This window comes from Nothoprocta perdicaria, unplaced genomic scaffold (assembly GCF_003342845.1).
Source record: "Nothoprocta perdicaria isolate Ctin4 unplaced genomic scaffold, notPer1 scaffold_312, whole genome shotgun sequence".
Lineage (NCBI taxonomy): Eukaryota > Metazoa > Chordata > Aves > Tinamiformes > Tinamidae > Nothoprocta > Nothoprocta perdicaria.
Window position 1 is genome coordinate 227,970 of NW_020455547.1, and position 22,975 is coordinate 250,944.

General features: G+C 38.8%; 1 protein-coding gene across 1 annotated transcript in view; it reads right to left on the reverse strand.

The window, feature by feature from the left end:
• Positions 1-434: 434 nt before the first annotated feature.
• The window catches only part of TNIP3 (TNFAIP3 interacting protein 3), a 63,006-nt gene continuing 40,465 nt past the window's right edge, over positions 435-22,975 (reverse strand). Inside the window, exons 7-14 of the mRNA XM_026042723.1 lie at positions 21,690-21,821; positions 19,404-19,532; positions 14,883-14,999; positions 12,007-12,132; positions 10,487-10,540; positions 9,572-9,730; positions 6,408-6,468; positions 435-1,664 (exon numbers count right to left, since the gene is read on the reverse strand). Coding sequence (XP_025898508.1) covers positions 1,633-1,664; positions 6,408-6,468; positions 9,572-9,730; positions 10,487-10,540; positions 12,007-12,132; positions 14,883-14,999; positions 19,404-19,532; positions 21,690-21,821 — 810 coding nt within the window. The 3' untranslated portion in view covers positions 435-1,632. The remainder of the gene's footprint in view (positions 1,665-6,407; positions 6,469-9,571; positions 9,731-10,486; positions 10,541-12,006; positions 12,133-14,882; positions 15,000-19,403; positions 19,533-21,689; positions 21,822-22,975) is intronic.

Consider the following 22,975-nt stretch of genomic DNA (forward strand, 5'->3'; position numbering starts at 1 on the left):
ACGTTGTAATTGGATTTGCCGAAGGCACTGCATTAGCATTTTCCATGATCTCACCCTTATTAGCCAAATCACTAATCAGGGGTAGTGCTGTTGCATTGTTTGCTAGTTCAACTGGCTGCTGCGCTAGTGTCTGCTTGCCAGCTCCATATTCATGCAGAGATAAAACTCCTATCTCTAATGGAGACTCGGGAGTTTTTTCTGTTGCTAATGTTGCTGTCAAACGCCAAACAGCAATTTCTTCCTGGATACTGGGTCACTTGCTCCTTTGCTCGTGTTCTGCTTGATTTCACGTCGCAGGAGCGCTCTTTCATCAGGCTAGGCAAAAGCAGCATCGCTCTAAGGTTTAACAGCACAAAAGTGCATTCCYATGGACTATTCCCCATGGCGCCCCAAATCAAATGTTGAAAATGTTTATGGAGTTTATTGTTTAAATGCAGAGACCTTTAAGTTCTAAAAGTAGAAGTCACATGTGCAGACAATCTCTGACCACTCGGCCTTTGCACAGCTCTGGTGTTTTTAATAGGATTTTCAACTCTCATTAGCTACTTCTGAGTCACCAGAAAAGTACAGAGGACATTTCACATGACTTTCTCCTCCTGGTGCAAAAATCTTGGTTCCTTCTTGCACCGGGAATTCCAGGAGGTTTTGGTACCTACCTTCCAGAAACTATGCTGTTAAAAAAGCCTGAAGGGAAGAGACAACCTTGCAAGCAGACTGCCGGGCAATGTCTGCTGAGCATCCATCACCACAACTTTCTGAAAAGTTTTAGTCTCATAATTTCATATGAAATTTCATAGTTTCTGAGAAGTTTCATAGTTTTACAGATACATGTTCACTTACAAACGAAGGCTATATTCTCAGAATACACGTCACACAACTATGTTCAGAATCACTACAGTCAAATTCTTTACTAGAATCATCTGGAAATATAAAGGCATTTTCACAGAGAAGTTAAACCCATGAAATACTTATATTAATATTCTATTGATACAAATAAGTACATGTAACAATCTGATTATGTTTTTCATATACTTTTGGAGCCAAATCAAAAGCAGAGCTAGCATTGACTCAAAATGGGAGTAAGGCAGTCTACGTGGCATGCTATCCATAATACCCTGATTTCAATTACACAAGTGTGTTAAAACAGTAAAGCAGATTTCCTTTTTACCAAACAACCAAGAAGAAAAGAGTACAGAATTCAAGAGCGTACATCAACAAATCATTCCCAAGAATCAAATAAAAAGGACTGTAATTTTCAAACAAAAAAAAATATCACAACACTATTGGGCTTAAAGCCCTTGAATTTGAAACAGATGTGGCAGTTTCTGAATCCCCAGCAATAACTGCATCTTTTATCATAAGGCATTTTAATAGGTTCTCATAGCCAGCACAAACAGCATCTTCAGAACAAAGGGCARTGATGCTTCCCAGCAGAGTTTAGCTGGATCCTGAGGATCACTAGCCTGAATGAGCCGCTTTTCTATTGTTCTTGCAAGGATTTCATCAGGCATAAGTAATATGCACTGCAGAGATAAGAAGCTAGGAGCAAAAATAAGTCACAACAAAACATAATAATGAAGATGCAAGACTAGTTTGCAGTCTTTGGTCTATGCTTCTGCAGGTCATAGGTCATCAGGGATGGGCTCCTTTCTCTGAAGATGTATCTGCAAGTAAATCAACACAAATTATTTTGCCATTGAGAATCACGACTCTCTTTTGATTATTTTTCCCCCATTCTCTCCTTTTTTTGCTGTCAATATTGTATATCACTGAAGACCTGCGATCAGCGCAGCACAAACTGTAGTGAATAGGAAGAAGCAAAAGAGGATAGGGATATCACACAACAAGACAGTAGCCTCTATCTATTTCTTTACTGTGATCTATTCCTGAGGATACTTGATATGGAAYGAACAGTAGGGTCTAATAACTAAAAGCTCCCATGTAATCCTTCTAGACCTCTGAAAAGAATAGCTGACATTCAGAAGTGCTCATTAAGCACAGATAAACATTAGCTGCACCCAAGATAGCAAGTGAGGAATGGCAGAGGGAGGAATGAGGTGGTTCTATCCACTGTTAATTAGGGGTCTGTGGTACAAATATGTATTTGATAGTAACTCACCTGAGCAAGAAACACAAAATACAACTGAAGAAAGGAAACACACTATAGTCAGTGTAATACCTCCTTCCTTTCTGAAGTTTCAAAAGAAATTACTGAGATGCTGAAACAYGTCACTACTAACACACACACACACCCCCCACTGAAGTGCACTGAGTACTTGGTTCTCAAGAGAAAGTGAAATATTTCTAGCAGTATTCTCAAACTGTCTACGAAAATTGCTCTGCAGCTACTACCCAGCAAGACCATCATTCACTTCTGAAGGCACCTAGCTGATGATATCCCAGTGTATGATATATGAAAGAAAATGTGACCCAAAAGGTCCATATTTGTAGCCAATGGCAGCACCACATGAATTACTGATTTTGGTGACATCTTTTTCTTTGCAGGCAGTATTTASAGCAACAATTCATGTTATTTGTCCACAAAAGGCAGAGCAATAGTTAGCAGACTCGTTTCTTGTGTAGATATACTTATACAGATATATACGTACACACATGCGCACACACACGAACACACACACAAAACAGGAAGACTTTTCACAGTCCTTATATCCATTAGACTACAACAAACTTACACCACAGTACTCATCTCAATCTTTGTTGCCATAGAATTACACAGAAAATAATTTTCCAAAACAACCAATGATATGATAGAAGTATGAACAGGTACATTTCCAGAGTTCCAGATTTTACAGAGTTCCAGATAACTCTGATTTTTTTTTTTTTTTTTTTATGAGAACTCTTTCCATTCATTCTCAAACTCAAAATTACAAAGCTTCTTTCAGATCAATAAGAATCCTAAAAATGATCCAATTTTCCTTGTCAGTGGGAAGTAAGCTGCTAATTAAATACCTGTCTTAACTAGCATGGAGTACAGATCCTTRGTAACATAATGTATGCGGTGAGGCCAACCTAATATTAAAAATGTTTGTGATCATCTTATCCTATCCCCTACCCCCTCAACTCCCACCAAGATGTCAGGTTATTGAGGTTTTTTTCTGTCTAGTTTTCATTGAAGACCCCCAACAAAACCCCTTTTTGCAGCTTTCCTTCCTCTCTTCCTCTTTATTCCATCATTATTTTCAGTGGAAAACAACACAGTTGCCCCTCTTCTTCTTCCAATTAGCTCTAATTATAATAATAGTAGCAATAAAGTTGGTACCTTGAGGGCAAAAATCTGGAAAGCAGCAGAGTGTGGAAGAGAAAAAAGATCATGAAACTAACATTAAGCTTCTTACAGGGCTCATGGCAGCATCCCCTGGSCCCTACAGGTTGAGTGCTGCTCTTCCGAGCCGTGCCAAGCTGAGCAGGGCTCCACCCAAGCTACCCCTGGAGTCAAGTGTTGAAGGGCTAAGGTTTGACTTCTCCCTTTGCCTGGCATAACTGGATTCAAAGCCAAAATACACAGGTTAGGTCAAAGAAATTTAGTAGTTATATCAAACACTCCCAAGGGACAACTCTAGTCCTTGAATACATATATTGCAATCAGTGTTTCTGCCAAGAAAACAAATACAATAAGACTAAGTTTGGAAGTGAAAGGGACAAAACATTCCAGCACTTAGGGCATGCAAAAAGGTACTTGTTTTCTTTAAGCTTTGAGCAATAAACCTCTTTTACAGATAATTTTTGATTAAAAGAATGAGCTCGGGTAAAATCTCCAAAAATCAATCTTTCTTCAACTGTCCTTTCAATTTCACACAGTTGGATGAGGAAGTCAGCCAACAGTGCTTGCCAAATAAAGTGATATTAAATACACTTGCTGGAAATCCTTATGCTAAGCAAGCAAGACAGAAAGACAGACAGATAGAAAAAGAACAATAACAATCAAAAGTAATTCCAGCTATGCTGAGTGATAGCAACACAGAGATATTGAGGGGCTTGTTTGCCTCYAATAAATTATATCAGCATGGTGGGTAGAGCAAGGCTAAACTGGAAGAATTTGAGTACATCTTCAAGTTAGGTTTTCTGCATAGCAAAGTGTATGGGGAGGGACCATGCCCAGAGGCCAAAAGGAAGAACTATCCTGTTGGGAACTTTATCTGCCTGTGTAGAAAGACAGAATCTCCTTCTTCCTTAAACTCTACTCATTTTCCCTCATTCCCCTTTATACGTTGCCGTTCTCTCTTCCTTGTGACCTTCAAAGACTGCTTTTTGCGAGCCTATAATCCCACTCTGCAGGATTGTAATTTCCCTTTGAGGACTATCTAAATGCTCCTTCCCTGACAGGCTGATCCAACTGCAGTCCAATTTCGGAGCATTAATTCTGAAAAAGACCCTAAAAGTTACTCTATTGATGTTCAGTTTAGGGCTCCATAGTAAAGCCCTAGTTCAGAAAGGAGAAGATTTAAAAGTTGGTTTATCATCTAGTGAGAAAATGAAAGCTGAGAAGTGAGACTTGGGAATGCTGCTAAGCATACTAGCAGATTTAAACCCACCATTGCAATTAACACTAGTCCAAAATAGAACAAAGAAATGGAAAGAATATTAAGATTACTTTCATCATGTATTCATGGAGTTTCTATCTTTGAAATGTTTTTGATACTCAAATTTTGATACTCAAAATAAGTATCATATAGATTTAACAAGCTACTGTTTACAATACMTAACTAAATCCAGCCTAGTATATTTGAATTTATAGTAGAACTTTTCTGTGGTCAATGGCTAGTAAAAGGTCTGAAGATATTAATTCCGACATACTACTACACATTGTTGTATTATTGGACTACTTGAAATTTCCTCCTAATTGGGAAGGGAAAAGAAAACAAAGGAAAAAATCCATGGATTTACAATACACTACTCCATGGAGCAGTAAGTATTCACATGTTCTGGATAAGGAACAATAAAATAAAGATAGCACATGGATTTGAAACATTAGTTCCTAATGAACAGGATGAAAAAACATAYAATGAAGCCTACAGAGATAATTTCTCTTTTTTCCAGATCCTGTAAGTGTACTGTCCTGAACCACATCTGCAATTGGCTACTGGATYTGTTGCATTCCTGTTATAAACATCCTCTCTGCATTGTCTGGGAGCAGTAAATCACTCTCAGTGCATGCAGGAGGAACTACAGAACTAATCTTCTGTCCACTCCCAATCACTGCATTTCTTTCCCTGCAATCACAGCCGAATCTTCCAAACAGTTTCCATATAATTTCAGGAAGCTAGTGCTCTATGTCAAGATGAGGTTCTATTCCAACAAATCACATTCCCACCTTACCCTCTTTTCTGTGTGAAGGTGGTAGCCAACAAATGACTGCAGAGTTTCTCTGTAATCATCTCTCTCTCTCTTTTTTTTTTTTGTGGATGCTGCAAGTGTCTCTGCCATGCCAGATGCTGTCCACTCAAACCATGACATACATAAGGAGTGCATATGGTCACTCATGTAGTGCACATGGCCACAGACTTTGCTGGTCCCCTTGCACAGCATCAGATGATTTATTACTCATTTGGGATGATATATCTATAAAAAAGTCCATGAAACAARAGAATATAGCAAAACGCAAACCTAGAAATGCCATCATTCTCAACTCCTTTTGAGAGAGAAGGGGTGGTTTAGGGAAGTTTCTGAAAGAGAAAATGGGAAAAGAAGGATTCCCTCACACAGCAGCATCCCTTCTTTTTCATTCTCTCTAGCATGTGTCTTCAGAGTGGCCTGAAGCAACTACTTTGAAAAACCCAGTAACTCTGCAGGATTTCAAATCCAGGTGCAACTACTAAATACTCCTGCTTTTCAACAGATAGTTTGCACTTGTCTATTTAAATGGTTTTGTTTTCAGACCTGACACCTTGAACTATTATCAAGGCAGATGAAGGACAGCAATTGGCATTTATTTCTTTAAAGTGAAATATCTTGAAGTTTATGTTTTGTTACTAGGCTCCTAAAAGTTGACTCACCTTGGCTCTGAAGTTCAGCATATCAATAAATTTAGCCCTAGTTAGTTCCTGTTGCTTAGTTGCAACAGATGCTGTAATGCCAGTACTGAGAATATTCTTTTTTTTTGGCCCCTTACAAGTTACTTAATGAGGCATTGATTTGATCCTATAACRTATATTAGGGATATTTCAGGGATATTTCAAGAACTGCAATGAGGTTTAAAGCATAACGTAGATGGTATCACATTAAAACTCTCATTTATGTTGCATACATCCCGAATTCAGCTTTCTGAAGCRAAACCATTAAGTAAACACTCAACTGAGGAATAGAAAAGTTTAGTTTATCTCCCTCAAAGGCCTATTTAAAAAAAAAAAAGTACATTTAAAATATGCTCTGTACAGCTGTTGTCTTACCATTTGCCTTGTGCTGCACATCTGGCGGAAGCTGGTCAGGAACATACCACTGATAGTCTGGCTGCACAGAACAATAAAACATTATTACAGCAATATGGACTTCATAGACACTTCAAACAAAAGAACAGTGACATGTTAAAAATATAATCGTACTGTAAAGTTTTTTATTAGTCATACAAAAGTAGTTTACAAAAATCTTACATTTGGCTTTAAATTTTCACTTTTTTTTTTTTTTTTCTCTCTCTCACAATGACACATGGCTTAGATGCTGAACTCAGAAATATGGGTGCAAACCTTTCTAGATCCCACAGATCAAAACAAACATTAACAGGAACAAATCAGATTTTAAAAGGGATTTATAGCGTACTGTACCTAAGGAATGAGGAGATAGGGAGAAATARAATGCAGAGATACTATCAGACATCACATTTTTAACAGGCTGCATCCTACTTAAGGAGCACAGAGAAGCCTGGTATGCATCGACCTGACAGGTGAAGCAGCTCCAGTTTGAAAACATGTAACGCCCAGTTTTTCAGTATCATAGAAACAGTCCTTTGAATAAAGGCCTCCTTATTCCTCTCTTCCCTACAGATGAGCACCAGTGTTATAATGACATGAGTTCCTGAAAATGTGGTGGTAAGAGATCTTTATTATCTAATAATTCTTTATTTTTAAAGATCCTTATTGGAAGAGGAAGTACTGGGAAAATTATGTCCACATAAGTATAGTTTTATCCAGTGGAATCCTTCATGATTGGCAACAAGGAAGAAGAAAGAAATATGGCTTATACCACACACTGCAATAAATGAGCAGAAAATTACCCCAGAGAAAACAATTTTAGTACCAACYGATTCAGCTGAAGCTGTATTAAGCTGTCTATATGATCTGAAAGGAATATGCAAGCTTATCAAATAACAAGTAATTACTGCTTTAAATTAGTTAAGCTGTAGAGAGAATTCCTGTTTTGTAGAAATTACTCTGGCAAAATTCTGAGTAATCCCAAGGAGACTCTTACAAATTTAAATTCATAGGAAGAAATTTCACTGATGCACAAAGTTTTGCCTAAATTAAGATGGCACGGGCTGGCTGTGGATACAGAAAAGAGACTTAAGCTTCATTCATGTTGTCCTTGGTGGTTACATAACAATTCACAACATTACACATTTGTCAGAAAAACCAAACTCTTCCCTTTTCACTGATGTTATACCACTCACAGGAATTACCTAAATCTGTGCTGGCAGGCAAACCAAATAGGCTCTGATACAAAATACTTCAGATTGCACATTAAGCACAGGTCGTTTTTGCTCTGATGGCTCAAAACATACTTAGTTGCATTGCTTTTTTGAGTTTCCATTGAATCTTCTCTTCTTTATTCTTCCCTTTCAAACATACTTATAAAATGCAAGCTTGAAAGAAATTCAAAGACAGAAGAGACCTATTTCATGTCAGACTAAACAAAACACTTCTATGGCAACACAGAAAAAAAACCTAAAAGGTGCAAGATATCAAAATAATGAAAAAGCAAAAACAGACTAAACACACACGATTACATATGTTAACTCAGGGCACTCATTAAATCCTAACACCTTTCTTCATTGCTGACAAATTGCTCAGGGAGTTAGCAAAAGCTCAGAGCAGCAGTGCTACATGTGCACAAAGAATTTCAAAGGAAATGCTGAATGAAACTGGAAGTTACAATGCAACCAGTCTGACCAACCCCAGCTCTCCAGCAAGAATGACAAAATTGTCAACTCAGCAATTCCTTGCAGAATTAGAAACCCAGATGATAAAAGTTTAGGGAGAAGAGTCAAAATAATCTGGGACTATGTCCGAACTGGAGTGAAAAATATTCTGCAATACTTACAACTCTGATAAATGGATAGATAAGTATTCTCCTGAAGCACAGGAGTGACTTGTTTGACCACGACTCTTGCATTGGATCCCTGTAGTCTGAAAGCCATGTTTTGCAAAAGCTAAGCCATTCACATGCTTACATCTTTTGATACATGACAGCTTTATAAACATAAAACATAAACAGATAACATGCATTTAAAAATGAGAGTTGCCATGCTTAAAACTGTTCTCCCTATATCTTAAACAAATATAGTCCTTCTCATCAGCACTATGAATTTAAAATAATCCACCAAACTTCAAAAGTATTATTTTTTGAAAAAGCCTGGAATAGATGACAGTCATCCTGATATAACCTGGCCCAGGACTAAGGAATTCCCCTGGCTGCTGAGTGAGAATTAGGAAGGCAGGGTCCTGTCGCGTGTCAGAAGGGAAAAAGGCCAATTGCCAATTTTGTCAGCCACACTCAGATGTAACTTGCACTACTGCTAATTTTCACTTTTTCAGTACATAGACTTAGTCAGGAAAACGGCAGTGCTAAAGCATGCACAGCCAGAATGCATCACTTTCATTCAGTAGAACCTTACTCCTCAAGTATTCCTTGTCAAAACAGAGTACCAGAAGGAAGATACTACTAGAGTGGCATTGCCAGATGACAGACAATTATTTTTAAACAGATGTAAATTAATCTAAAAAAAAAAAAAAAAAAAAAAAAAAAAGCGAGAATCAAACTTTTTTTTTTTGTAAATTAAACAATAACCACCAGTATCATTTAAAGCCAATACACAATACTTAGCTTTTTCTTCTTATTGGTATTATAGATAAATTTATTTTGACAAGTACAATTTACAACATGAAATTATATACTCCATGGGCAACTTATCAACTGTATGTTTAAAACGTTGTTACTTTTCCTCCCTATGCCTAGAAGAATAAATTGTAGAAGCATTAAAAGGGCAATGCTAGTGCTACCATTCACCTGGTGATGCTGTGATTGAGATACGACAGCATGCTGTGCAATTTAGTAGCAGTGACACTGGAAGAAAAGCACATGCTTATTCAATGGGACTTGGTATCTTTGGCCTGCCAGACAGGGAAGGATGCCTAGAGAGATCAAGAAGGRTGTTCTAGATCTAGGAGTAATTCTGCAACACACACACAGTTTTGATCTGGCACCAAAAAGGAGCCAGGATACAACAGAACTGATTACTAGCAAGGACAGCAGTGTGATAGCATCRTATTATTCTTCTGTGATTACCATGCTGTGAGAAAAATCAGTGACCTTGTGAAACAAGAAATAGTAGGAATCTTACTGAGTGCTGTTGCTGTTCACGTGTTCCACAAGATTTTGGATGTACTCGAGGATCTTGATAATGAAGAAGCAATCCACAGTTCCCATAATTAACACAGGGTGAAAGAAAGACTGGAGGTGGGAAGCTGGGCTGCTCAGCCTTTACTGGGAGGTCTTTTGTCTGTAAAAATGTAAGGAAAAAAACAGCAGAAATGCATTATTAGGAGGAAATGTTGACCAACAAAATATACACATAGCAATAAGGTGTGGGGAGAAGAAGAACCCTTCTCTCAGCATGCTGAGAGATGTGAGAATGCTAGTGGTTAAAAAAAAAATTGAGAAGTCTGATTTAAATCAGGGCATTCTTGACAGTTTTTATGTGATAAACTATTGGTTTCAATATGCAGCAAGTATAGTCTTGGGTATTTTCTATAACAAACAGACATTATCATTACACAGAGTAGCATTCAATCCTTTCAAACAAAACTAGGCACTTGCACAACAAGAGGCATAAATAATATCAATCAAGCAATAAATTTTATGGTCTCAAGCTTTAATTCTCTCTTTTTTCTTAGGCCTTCCAAGTCTCAGTACAGCCTTTTGGTATTTGCCTAAGGACAAGGAGGAGTAAGAGCTGGGTCAGAATTAAATAATTTGACTTGTTATTTGAGAAAATAAACTAATAAATATACTATACTCCTCCCCATGTTTGAAGCCCTTCCTAAGCTCTGTTTAATCAAATCAGAGAGCAGGGATAGCCAAAGAAGATGAGTTCAAGCTAAAGTGTACACTTCCAGAGCCCCGGCTATCCAGTACTGGCTGGCTGTGGGATGTGTGTACCTCACAATGGAGATTTTACTTTACTTCAATGCATCGGTGGGCCAATACTTGAGTTAAACCACACCCAAAACCAAGGCACAGGAAAACAGAAGTATACCTGCTGCTGTAACTGCCGTTCTAGTTGTTCCTTTTCTTTGAGACAGGCCTTAATCTGTGGAGAAATTAAATATTCACACTGAAAAATCAACTGCTTGAAAGCAACATCCAAAGCTGCTCTTACTGACAAGATGCAGGAACAGTCAAGTTCAACACACATCACGCAGCACTTGGTGCTGCCCTTCAGGCATTGGTTGCCAACAACATTTCTCCTGGTCCAGAGGAGGGGAGGGAGGCAGTAGGAAAGGCTTCTTCCTTCCTCATTTCTACTGCCTCYATTTAGCGTCACTGCTGTGAGAGGCTCTCAGCTAGGGCTGTGGGGCTGTGCAAGAAATTACTTAGTCATTTACGATCACCAGGCAAAGCAAAAATATAAAGGGAAAAGGTGTCTCTGTGCCCTCTGTCTCCTTTTAAAAAAGAAAAACATTCTTTTACTTAATAAAACACATGGGACATGACTGCAGAACAGGAGAAAACACCTAAAAGTTAYTGCATGTAACACTACTAGATTTCTCTTAGGTACTTCTATATGACTAGGATGTCTTGAAYGGCAACTCACAGCATTCTGTCCAGCACTGCTACCTTTTCATTGGTATGAAATGCTCCCAAGTATCTGTCAAAATACTGCCTGCACTGGGACCTTCCAGCAGCAGGCAGGACGCCCAACCTGCTCCCCTGCAGCTGATGGGAGCGACGGGACACAACAGCACCCGCAGGGCTCTCTGCCTGCTCCATCCTGATCCTACTGCAAGACCCTACTGGTACCGACACRTTGGTTTGTTCCAAACAAGCCAATACTGCAGTTTGTTTCAAAACACAAAGTCRGGGAATACAACACATCATCATAGACCATTTTGGTAGCCTGCCATTCTTTTAAAACATTGCACAATTCTATCCAGACAGGAAATCTTGCAACTTCACCATTTTAAAGAGGGYTGAGAAAGCTCAGACTTTTACATACCATAATTTTGCTTTGGCTTCCTGAAKATCTATGGACAGAATACTGACACTACTCTAAATGGAGAAAAAGAATGTTGCAACAAAACATTATAGCAGAGGCTGCTCAACTTGGTTAGAGACCTTTTCTTTTTTTTCCTGTCAATGATATTAATATCAATCTGTAATTCTACTGCAAAGACCAGGATTCATCAGAGTTTTTTTTATTCCAAGCATTGGTTTRATGTCACAACTCTTTTATCCATTGCCAGTGCAAAACAAAACAAAACAACAAAGAAGAAATGGTCCTTTGGATTTTTTTTCATTTTTTCCTCCCATTTTAAGATATAATTGAAGAGTCTTTGCAATAAGCCCTCCCTTCATCTACTTGATTTGGAAGAAATCTCTAATCATTTTTGATCTTCTTACTGCATTACTTCAGAATGATTTCATCCCAGGTGGTGACCTCACGTAGTATCTAATGTCAATTAATGGAAGCCAGAAAGCTTTGGGTTGTGTGAAAATTGAAAAAATAAAAATAACATACACATGTGCTGGCAACAGTAACTTTCTTTTGACTCATACCTGAGAATTTAGTTTATTCAGTTGAGACTGTAAACCCTTGTTCATCTTCTGCAGTGCTTCTTTTTCTTCATTAAGTCTTTCTCTGTCAGATCTTTCCTTCCTGAAGTCCTCTTCATATATTTGTACCTGCAATCATTAACACTCAGTATCTGAATTTTGGTCCACAGCTTCTGTATGTCTAGGCCCTTGTAATTTAACAGGCTGATTAAGCAATATCTATTTCTAAAGATTAAAAAGAAGATAGCAAATATTAAAAACATAGATCTTTCTATAGAATAAACAGTGGTAGGCAAAAAAAAAAAGAAAATACCAATAATTTTTCCAGTTTTCCCTTCAATTATGAGCACTTTTAACTCCCATCCTACATCTCAGATGTAACCAGCTAGCACCCTGTAGCAGATGGGAGGTACTGGCAAAGCACAGATAAAATGATTTTTATCATGCAGTCTGACAGAATATTATCACTTCATCCAATCTATTGATGAGCCAGGATGATAAAGCAACATTCTGCTCTTTTCACAACCCACTGAACGCCATGTGACAAGCCTGGTCTTGATGCTACTTTGCCTTATGCCTTTTTGTAGTTGTCTGCAGTTGCATCTTTTCCACAGCTTGAGCTCTCCAGTGAAGGTATGGCCCAAAYGATTACACTGTGATTAAGGATTAATACGGGATAGTATTGAGAAGCATTATTAAGAATTTCTTTCTGATCACTRTTATGGCCTCAGAAGTTCAGACAGGATTAGAAAAACAAACAACAACAAGCACATTRCAGGTGGTAGTTAGTAGAAGCTGTAAGCGGAAAACACAATTGCCCCATGTACCTTTTGTCTGCAGCATGGGAGTTCTGGTTCACCCTCTCAAAATGCAGCCCAAAGAATCTATCTGCCTCAGTCTGGAGGCAGAGGGCAAGATTATTTACGCAGTGATAAAGGGAAATAGGGAGTTTTGATCCTGGCAATAGATGATGAACTGTCTTTTATTACTGAGGGATATAGCAGCTTGTCCCTTGTCATGTCACCTAGTGCTTGAGTCACAAACCTTCATGCCATTTTTAAAAATATGACCACCTGACAGTGCATGATTTCAGAAGCCAGATACAAACCTAGAAGTTAACTGGTGGTCRACTAACAAAGTAAGTCAGTCAGGCAACTTATGGGCAGGCAGTTCCCTGACAAAAAGTTCAAGATTGGTGGCACTTCTGCTGACAAGGCTGTCAGACAGCAAAGCCCCGACTCGGTCGAGATTGTCATCAGAACCAGTTCTTTCAGTTGGTCACCAAAGGCAGCTATTGGGCTATTTTAAAGAATTTGCTTGCTACTGCTCATGCATTGCCCATAGCATAGTGCTAGTTTTCCTTTTCCATCAGTACTTCACAGCAAGCCCAAAGAAATGTTAATACCTCAATACAAGTCAACCCAGTGCTATATTAATCATTTCATTAGTAGCCTCTTGTAGCTGATTTTGCAAGGTTTCTTGGAMTCAACTAGATATATTTCTCTTCCTGAATTACAGTGTGTAAAAACACACCCAAAGTTTTCTATGCGGTCGCCTGGAGACTCGGCTCCACGGCCTGTGCCTGAAGTCAGTGGTGCTCACCCTTACAGGCAGAGCTGCCACTTGCACAAATCTAGGTCTCCTGTGTCCTTGTTGTATCTATATGCTTCTCTCCTAGGTATTTCTTCATTTCTCTTCTTTCCTGATTCACTCTCTGCTGTCCAACCTCCCTCCCTCATCAGCTGCATGATCTGTTGAGGCTGCAAYGGAACAAACTATCACATTTGTGCCGGATATTCTATTGCTCCAGAAAAAGGGGACACCTCCTAAGGAGCGAATGGCTTCATCTCCCGTGTCATGGCCAGGGATGGGCTGATGACAGCCAAGCTATGGTGGGATTTTGTCACGTTCATGTTTGTCCCAAGGGCTCTTCCTCCATACGGTTCTAGTCTTCTGCTCCATTTCGTGCAGAGGGAAGTCTGCACTGACTATATTGATTTACACAGCAAGAAAAATACATTCATAAAATGGTTTCCCCATGAGAATCCTGAAAAAATATGTTTTACTCTATCTTATTGTGTAGAATGAAATAACTCATTACTGTAGAATGAAGTGCAGGATTTTACTCTCAAGCATGTGGCAAGCATTACATTAGAGAGCAAAATCTGGCTTTGCTGCCAAACGTGACAGAAACAAGTATTTTATTCCCACTGAACAAACTTCTCATTCTGATCACATCCATTTGTGTGTCAATAACATTAAATCTAACACCGTCCAGGATGTCAGATCTAAAATGTAAATTTTTCTTAAGAGTATCATGTTTCTAAATAGATTATTTCATACAGAGAAAAAGAGTGCACAAAGAACTTRCAGTACTGAAAATGAAAATAAAAAGATATGCTTGTCTATACTGATCAGTATGCAGATTACAGATGCACACTTTGAACTGCAATATCAGGACACATTTCAATTTTACCAAGACTATGATTCTTATATAACTTGCTAAACTTTCAACTTTATTTAAATAAGAAGAACAACCTACATGTAACAGCAACTCCTGAAGATTAGCATTCCCCCTGGATGAAAGTCAGTCCCCAGCAGAGAGCCAGATACCAACACATCCCTGAGAGTCATGAGACCTTTGCACTCTGATGTTGCAAGCTGGACACTAGGCTTTGTTCCCAGTCCTTTCCAAGGACTGAATTTCACTTTGTAGTGTGATGACTGCATCTCAAAAAACGCACCATTTCAATGGTTACAGCTAAGTTGTTTCTTCCTTTCAAAAGCAGCATATGGCAATTCCATCAGAGACAGTTCTTAGGAAAAGGGGTAAATTACACTGCCTCAAGTTATCCAGGTTTATTTCCAGTTGTTCTCACCTGCTGTCTAAGAACTTCAAGCTGGGTTCGCATGTCCTCAAGGCTGTTCTTATCCAGTTTTGCTGAGGGAGTCTCAAGAGCAGAGGAGTGCTGCTTTTTCAACATATCCAGAAGGGCCTGCAACATAAAACAGCAAACTCATTATATCACGTTTTACCACATCAAACAAATTCCTTTCAACTCACGAAAATCTTTGCTCTCTCAGATTCAAGGGATCCAAGGTTTTTTTCCTTGACTTGCAATTGTTCCWATTATCTAAACTGGAGATGAACACAATTAAATACAAACACACATGTTGAAACCCAAATTTGTTAAGTGTCTGYGCTACATCCATGAACTTGAGACAGTGTAATTTAGAAGACTGTGTTTTTATTTACAACTATAACCRATATGTACATATGAAAATCTGAGTTGCAAAGTCTCATTCACAAATATCATTTCCTGTGCACATCAGAATTCGGTGTGTGTGCATATGTGTGTGTGGCGGCGGGGAAAACAAACTCAGGAGAGGAAAAAATCCGAGAACTAAAGCAATATTCAGACACGGCCTAAAAATGCATCTGCATCTAAACCCTTTTCACACTAAGAACACAATTTCCACAACAGGAACCAAAGTCACAACTCTGGCCGAAAGCAAGGGAGGTTATGTAGTCTCTATAGACAGTCACTAGAGGGAGACATATATACACACTACACTAACATACTGCAGTTGCTCTCTTTTAGTCAAATTCTGCAATAGTCCTTCATAGTCTTTATTTATTTTTAATAGCATCCAGCAGCTCTCCCTTGGAGTGATTTTAAACAATTCTCACTCCTCTCTATCTATAAATACCCATTACACTCACACATTTCTCACACAACTCTAGCACCAAYGCTGAACATTTGGTTGGGCACCTTCTGATGTCTCTCAAGGAAGACGGGGACTCTGTTAACTTCATCCAGCTTTAGAAGGTCATTTCCTGCTAGCCCTCCCCAGCAGCCCTGTCTGGCAATGCTCTCCTCATCTCATAGGARAACGGGGAAAAAACATTTTCTCAGGCTGGGGGGCAGGCAGAGTAGAAACCTGATGACTTTTGAAAGAAACAGGCCCTACAATAACCAACACATCAACCTCATGTATTTAATCTTCCAAGATGTGCTAAAAGAAAAGCAAACAAGCACACACCACCAAAAATCACTTTGCATGGGAAACCCAGAGAAGGGAGAAAGATTATCTAATATGCTGTTTTCTGCAAAAACTATGCAGAATATAGATTGCTGTTATACTAGAAAAAGTATGTACAGGGTCAGGGCATGAACACAGCTTAACACAAACATGACAGGATGAAGCTCTGTTCAGACAGCCTGCTGAGACTAGGCCTCCTTTTGCGCCTTTGAACCACTGCTAGTTGCTTTTAAGAAATGACATATCAGTTCTCTGCACAAATAGTAAAATAAATAACAAAATCAAGCTACAAGGTGTTGCCTAGACTAGGAATGGATTGCCAACAGCAGCAAGAATCAGTAAAGTTTAACAGGAGCACGGTAAAAACGAAATGTTCTCTGATCTATTCCAACTCAAAGGCTTCCCCTGCTGTGTGGCTTGCAAGTGTGCTGATGGGCACAAATAGGAGTGAAATCTGCTTTTATTCTCCTGTCTGTCCATGTGGGATAAATATTAATCTTGCCACAGTCACAGAATCACAAAAGTTAGATAGGAGAGGAAACTGGGAGGTTGTTTAGTCTAACTCCTTGCTCAAAGCAGTGCAGTGCTGTTAAGAGGAGGCTGCCCAGGGCCCATCAAGTTGAGCTGTGAGCAACTCCAAGGAAGGAGACTTCACAGCCCCTCTAGGCAGCCTCTTCTAATATTTGATCACCTTCATGATAAAATMAGTTTTAAACCCCCTCAAAAATAAGAACTTCAAAAGCTTAAAAATAGATAAAAACAAGATTCAGACTTTTTAAAACCTCATTTGGATGAAATAATGTTAAACACAGTTTTATAAGTTCTAATAAATATGAAATGACAACATGAATAATGCTGATTTGGTTTAGGGTCTAAAAGTTTGAGAAAAGATTACCAAGACAGTGTTAGGAGTGCTAGGTATCTGAAAAAATTCCTATTAGCTTCATGGTAATGTTACTAGATCAATCATGACTGAATAAAGGAGGCATGGAACATTGAAGAAAAAGTAAGCTAGTTTAATTCTCCAAACAAGACTCTTAAAATAAACAAACTTAAGAAATGACAGAATTCTAGACATCCTCTTTAATCAATTCTGGATTCAATTTCACTGATCATTTGTCTATTGCTACTTTAATAAAGGTCAAAGTGCAAAATATATCAGAAAATCGTACTTCAGGGAAACAAAGAACATGAAAGAAAAGGCTTAAGAGGCAGGTGGATGAATATTCTCAGGAAGAAGAGATAGAACATCRCTACAGAATGCAGAGAATATTTGATCCCCAACAAAAGCCACACTTTGGAATGAAAGTGCAGGGCAAGAAAAATAGTCAAATTAGGCTGTATTTCCTAAAAGAAATTAAGCTAGGAAAAAAAAAAGTCTCTCACTATAAAAATAAAAATGAATAAAAACTTGTAATTACAAGTCTACAAGACAAAATGAAAGTATTTGACTGAAAAATAACTAATGTGGTTCCCAAAGGTAAAAATGAAAAAATTGGTCCATTCAACTACACATCTCTTGATCTAACATTAAGAGCATGCAAGGCTTGAGAAGCAATTTTATAAAGAGCTTTTGACATGAGAGGATGAATGAAATGAAACATTGGGCATATCTGTTTAACCTGGTATCCTTCATAACAGAACAGATTTTCTTAATAGGGAAATACACTAGAGCTGTGTTTTAACACCACGTTTGAGATGGTGCTAAAGCAAAGATACCAATTAAGTCAGGAGAAACATGGCTACTGCTCGAACTATATGGCGAACAAGGAAGAAGCTACAGGAAATGGAACAAACTTGGCTTATGACATGGCAAACTACTACAGCACTGCAAAGACAMCTCAGTGTTGCAAGCATCTATGTAGGATCAAATATTATACTTGGGGTTCTCTGGAGGAACGGATCAAAGTTAAGTGAAACTAAAAGTGTGATGTCCTTAAAAATCAATAGGAATATCATCCATAAACTGGGACCTAATCAGTTCAAAAAGATGAGAGGAAAATCCATCTATATTAGCAAATAGAGCTGCATTTTAAAAGCCTAGAAGAGTGGAGCTAAAGTGTTGCTTAGGGAAAATACGATTGCTCTGTTCACCTATAGCAAAAGAGCAAGGATAGCTCAAGGAACAGGACAGGCYTGCTTGAGAATAAATTAATATGTCTATCCAGACAAACCAAAACAAACTCAGAGCAAAACTGATGAAATCTTCTATCCAGCAGAAGCACAGTAGAAGTAACTCAGGTATTTTCAAGGTAARAATTGATTGATATTTCTTTTACAAGTGTGGTTTATTTGTCCCCTAATCCCAGCTACCTTATAAGATTACAATAAAGCAAAATAAAACACTGAAGCAAGATGTTTTACAAACAAGACTTTCTGTGAAAGTCACACCAAGGTTTTAAGCAAATCCTCCCATGCATTTTATAAAGAGCTATAGGCCACCTACTCAAATTCTTGTATATAGCAACCTCACAAAAAAAAAAAAAAAAGAAAAATATATATAAAAAAAATATATATATCTATCTCAATTTTCACRTCATGGTCCTCAGGCTTGTGCATCACTTAAAAGTTCTACAGCAATGGTTACCGCAGTGCATTTCCTCAGGAAGCATTTGTGGGTTCATCATGAAATACAAAATTGTTAGAAAACACCCACTGCTTTATATGATTTTCTGATTAAGCCAAGTTATGGGTATTACCTTCCCTCTGCTAGAGAAAAAGCAAACAAAGAAACAAAAATAAAACAAAAACTTAAGCTCTTTTACATATACATTTATATACGTGTGTGTGTGTGTATATATATATATAAAATATACATATGAGTGTGTGTGTGTATATATATATATATATATATATGCATACATATCATATATGAAAGACAGGATGGTATTTCCTAGATAGAAAAAAATACCATTCTCCAACACAGAATATATGCAGAGGAAACCATTTTAAAAACTGTGAGGTGTTCTTAATCACAGTGAGTCACTGGATGCATGTGAAAGCATCTTTGTAACACCGCTCATTTTAAGGAGAGGAACTGAAGAGAGCTCTGATATATGGACAAGTTTTACAGAAGTCAAAGTTCTTCTCAACTTTCCTCTTTCCAATGCAAACGCTGCTGCCTGCAAAGGGCAGCGCGCATGCGCATTAGCTCAACTGAGCTCTTGTTTTGTTCCCTCAGCTCTCTAAATCTGTGACCTGTGGATTAAGAAATTTCCAATTTGCTACCATGAACAGAATGCTTATCCAGCTTTAAAAGGAAAAGCACTGCACAGTGTCAGTGTCTGACATCAGAGACTCTATAATGAAAGGAAAAGTTCCTTAGTCCTTAGTCAGTGGCAGACTTTTGTTCCTACCTTATTGAGACGACTTATTTCACATTCATAGTGTTCTTTCTTCTTTATCATTGAGACRTTTTTTTCCTTCAGGAGCTTGTTCTCTTCCTTCATTTCATGGAGGGCRCCAGTGAGGATCCTTATTTCTTTCTGGAATGCAAAAACATAYAGGGAGGCTTCTGACATTCAGCATATCTGCTGTCTGGCAGATTTACTGCAATTCTGTTGCCCCAAAGCTGCTGGTAAGCGAGACAACAGGAAGGCAGATGGTCAATCAACGCTTGGCATGATAAAGTTTGTTGAGGTTGTTCTGACCGCTCACTATATGACAAGATAGAAAAACCACACCAGACTAAATCCTCACCCTGCAGCTGCATAAAGGCATGATAAAGCTGGCAGGCCAAGGAGATGAGTAGCATACRGATGATCATCCCTAACTGTGTTATTCTCATGCGCTCATAACATAAGCAGAGCAAAAGCTCAAAGCAAGAGTACAGAAGAGACCCAGTCTGCTCCCAGTGCCAAGCAACACTGCAGACCACATCAGATGTCAGCACTGGGGCTTTCTCCAATACATGAACAACCAAGGCAGGTGTCAAGTATTAGAAAACCACAAATGCAGGCTTAAACCTGTGCCCCTTCATGAGCCCTATCACAGCTGTTGGTGACTAAAGCTTGCTATCACACAGGGTATGCATCTGCCCCCTTTCCACCACAATAGCCTTCCAGCAAGTCATCCTTGCTTTATTTATACTAATATGAGCTTGCACAACTGCTGATACGGTTGTTGCACCCATGTTGCTCAGACAAAAATTTCCACCATCAGCAGTTACCAGCTGTAAAGGGATAGGCCTCTCTCATCCCTGCGGGACACTCACAAGTCAAAAAAACTCTGACTAAACACAAATACTTGCTGGCTGAGTATATAGTGCATACATTCCTGACTCTAGGCTGAAGTTCTTGGCAGGATAACCAATTCCCCTATGAGATTTTTGGATTACATATTGATTATTCAGGTATGTAATAAAAAAAAATCAAAAGAATATAGCTCGTGCTCATCTTTCAAAAAGCAGCTACTAGTATTTTTCACWGTTGTCATATATTGAAGAGTTGGCAGTAAATATCTTAGTGGTATGAACAAGAAAGATTACCTTGCACCGGATTCCACATTTCTGAAACATACGCAGTGATTCAGAAAGCGGCTAGTGATATGGTTTGCTTTAAAGCACATCAACAGTCCTATTGGTTTGACATTCAGCCCAAGCTTCACTTGGGCCATACCATAATAGATGAGCAAAGAAGATGAATGTTCTGCTTATGAAGATAAATTTTAGGACCTCACACTTCTTTTTTCCCTGCAACAGCTAACATGCATCTTATCTGAGCATGGAAGTGATGCATTTGCCACATGGTTTCAGGTTTGTGTCATGTCAGCTAGTTTCCCAAAGAGAGAGAGAAGCCTGACTCCAGCTGTTAGAACTTGATCCAGAAAATCTTGCAAGAGGTTGTAAAGGGTGAGATAGAATGAAAACAAATCAGGGTAGTAAGCACTGTACTCTTCGCTCTTACACATTGTAAGACAGGTCAAATACAAACTTCTGCATACACATTTGACATGTTTGCTGATCCTAAGTTGGTGGATTTACTTGTGTGGGAATTGACCATCACCTTTAGATGCAAATGTCTACGCAACAGCTAATGCCTAAGGAGTCTTGAAAGAGATGATCAACCAACCTCAGGATGAAGTAAACAGCTCTCTAGAAGAGACTGATCAGCTGAATAACGTGATGAGCTGAATTGCTTTCACCACTAATATGCTGACCACACCTCCAATCTCCAAGCGCAGATAGCAGCTCACATGTAAAAGTCTACACTGTCTACAACAAAATTCAGGTGTCTGGAGCTGAGTTCCAATGCTTTGGTGCAACACGCAGTTTGTGCAACATCTGCAGTGACATGCCTATCTCATTTCAGATCACTGAAGTGCTTTCGTTCACCAGGTGCAAAGTTCACCCACAAAYGGAACAGTTCAGAAGGAAATCTCTGCAGAATTCATATCTATCTGCTTTTTACTCCCCCACACATACTAGGTTCTCAGCCGGTTTCTATGGAAATGACTGTCTCTCAATACATAGCCCTCTGATCAGAAACCAGATGGGCCACTGCTCTGGATTTAATAATGAAGAGCACTCCACATCACAAGCTCATCTAATCGCAGTGCTACAGCCCACGCTGTGCTGCTCATTAAAACAGAGAGAGAAAAGACAAGGCAGCGTTGAACACTGGTAACGGAGTGTGTCCTCCTACCGTTTCCTGCAACGGCCCATCTCTGCCCAGGAACTGCCAGCTCTCATTTTCTGGATGATTTTGATGCCTCTCTTCCTCCAGCTCGCTGACTCTCCTCTGTGACATGTCAAGTTTTGCTTTCATTTCTACCAGCTGAAAAGCAAATAATATATCTGGTGAGCTGACTGGGGTTCCCGAGTCCTGAAACCTTAGCATCCCTAAGGTGCCTCCAACTCCTTGCAACTCCCAACAGATTAGGGTAAAGTTGGGTAAAGGGACCTGGTTGGATATAAAGATTCCAAGCACTGATCTCCCCTTCCCCACCTCCAAGCCCTACTGCTCTGTGCCCACTTAAGATGCTTAATGATTCTGAGCAATTTCTCTGTTAGTGTTAGCCCAGTTGGCTCCAGCACCGATTTTGCTATCAAATGACATCTAGCACAGGGCTATCCCCATTTATGAGTTCTACATTTTCCTGTTCTTTCTCTTCACAGTGAGGGCTCCTTCTGCAGTGACAAACATCCAAAGACATCAAATCAGAAGCATATTAAAAGAGGAAGAGCCATTTAAATTCTCTGTACAAGAAAATCTAGAAAGAAATGATTAACAAAGCTTATTAAAAATTAGCAGACATAGACTTTTCTTTATAAGCATGTGATGTCACTCTGGAAACTTGCTTTCATGGAAAGAAACAAGATATAAGAAGTGTCAGTCACTGAAACAACTTGCTTTTCGGGATATTGAACAAAACTATAAATTGCCAGCTTCACTAAGTAGCTGATTACACCATCTGTGGCAAAGGTGTCAAAGAAAGGAAGAGAGCTATTCCATCAGCATCTCGACAAAAAAGAAAAGTAACAAATGTTTAAATTTTTTAATAATGTTAAAATATTTTTTAAAAAAGCTTTCATATGGGATGGTTTCACAAAGGATAGAATTCCTCTGTATGTAAAGGGCATGACATTCACTCAGGATTTATCTGAGCCCCAGGGAGCATTCAGACTTCACAGGCCACAGTGGAAGGTAGTAGGAAGTGGAAGAGAAGGTGTGAACCAACAGGTGTGAGGCAAGGCAGAGGAGGGCCTGGGCACAACAGGCACTGAACACTCATTTCTAGGGAACTCGTGTGGGGAATTTCTACTACCTTCTAAAAGACAAGATGTCTTTCTGCTATTATGTCCACCACCCTGCTCTCTACTACTTTAAAGCTAATGTGTTCCCCTGGTCATTTTGACTTACTGAACAATGTTTGCACATTAGTTTCACTTCTATTACAAAGCTTTTTTTTTTTTTTTTTTTTTTTTTTT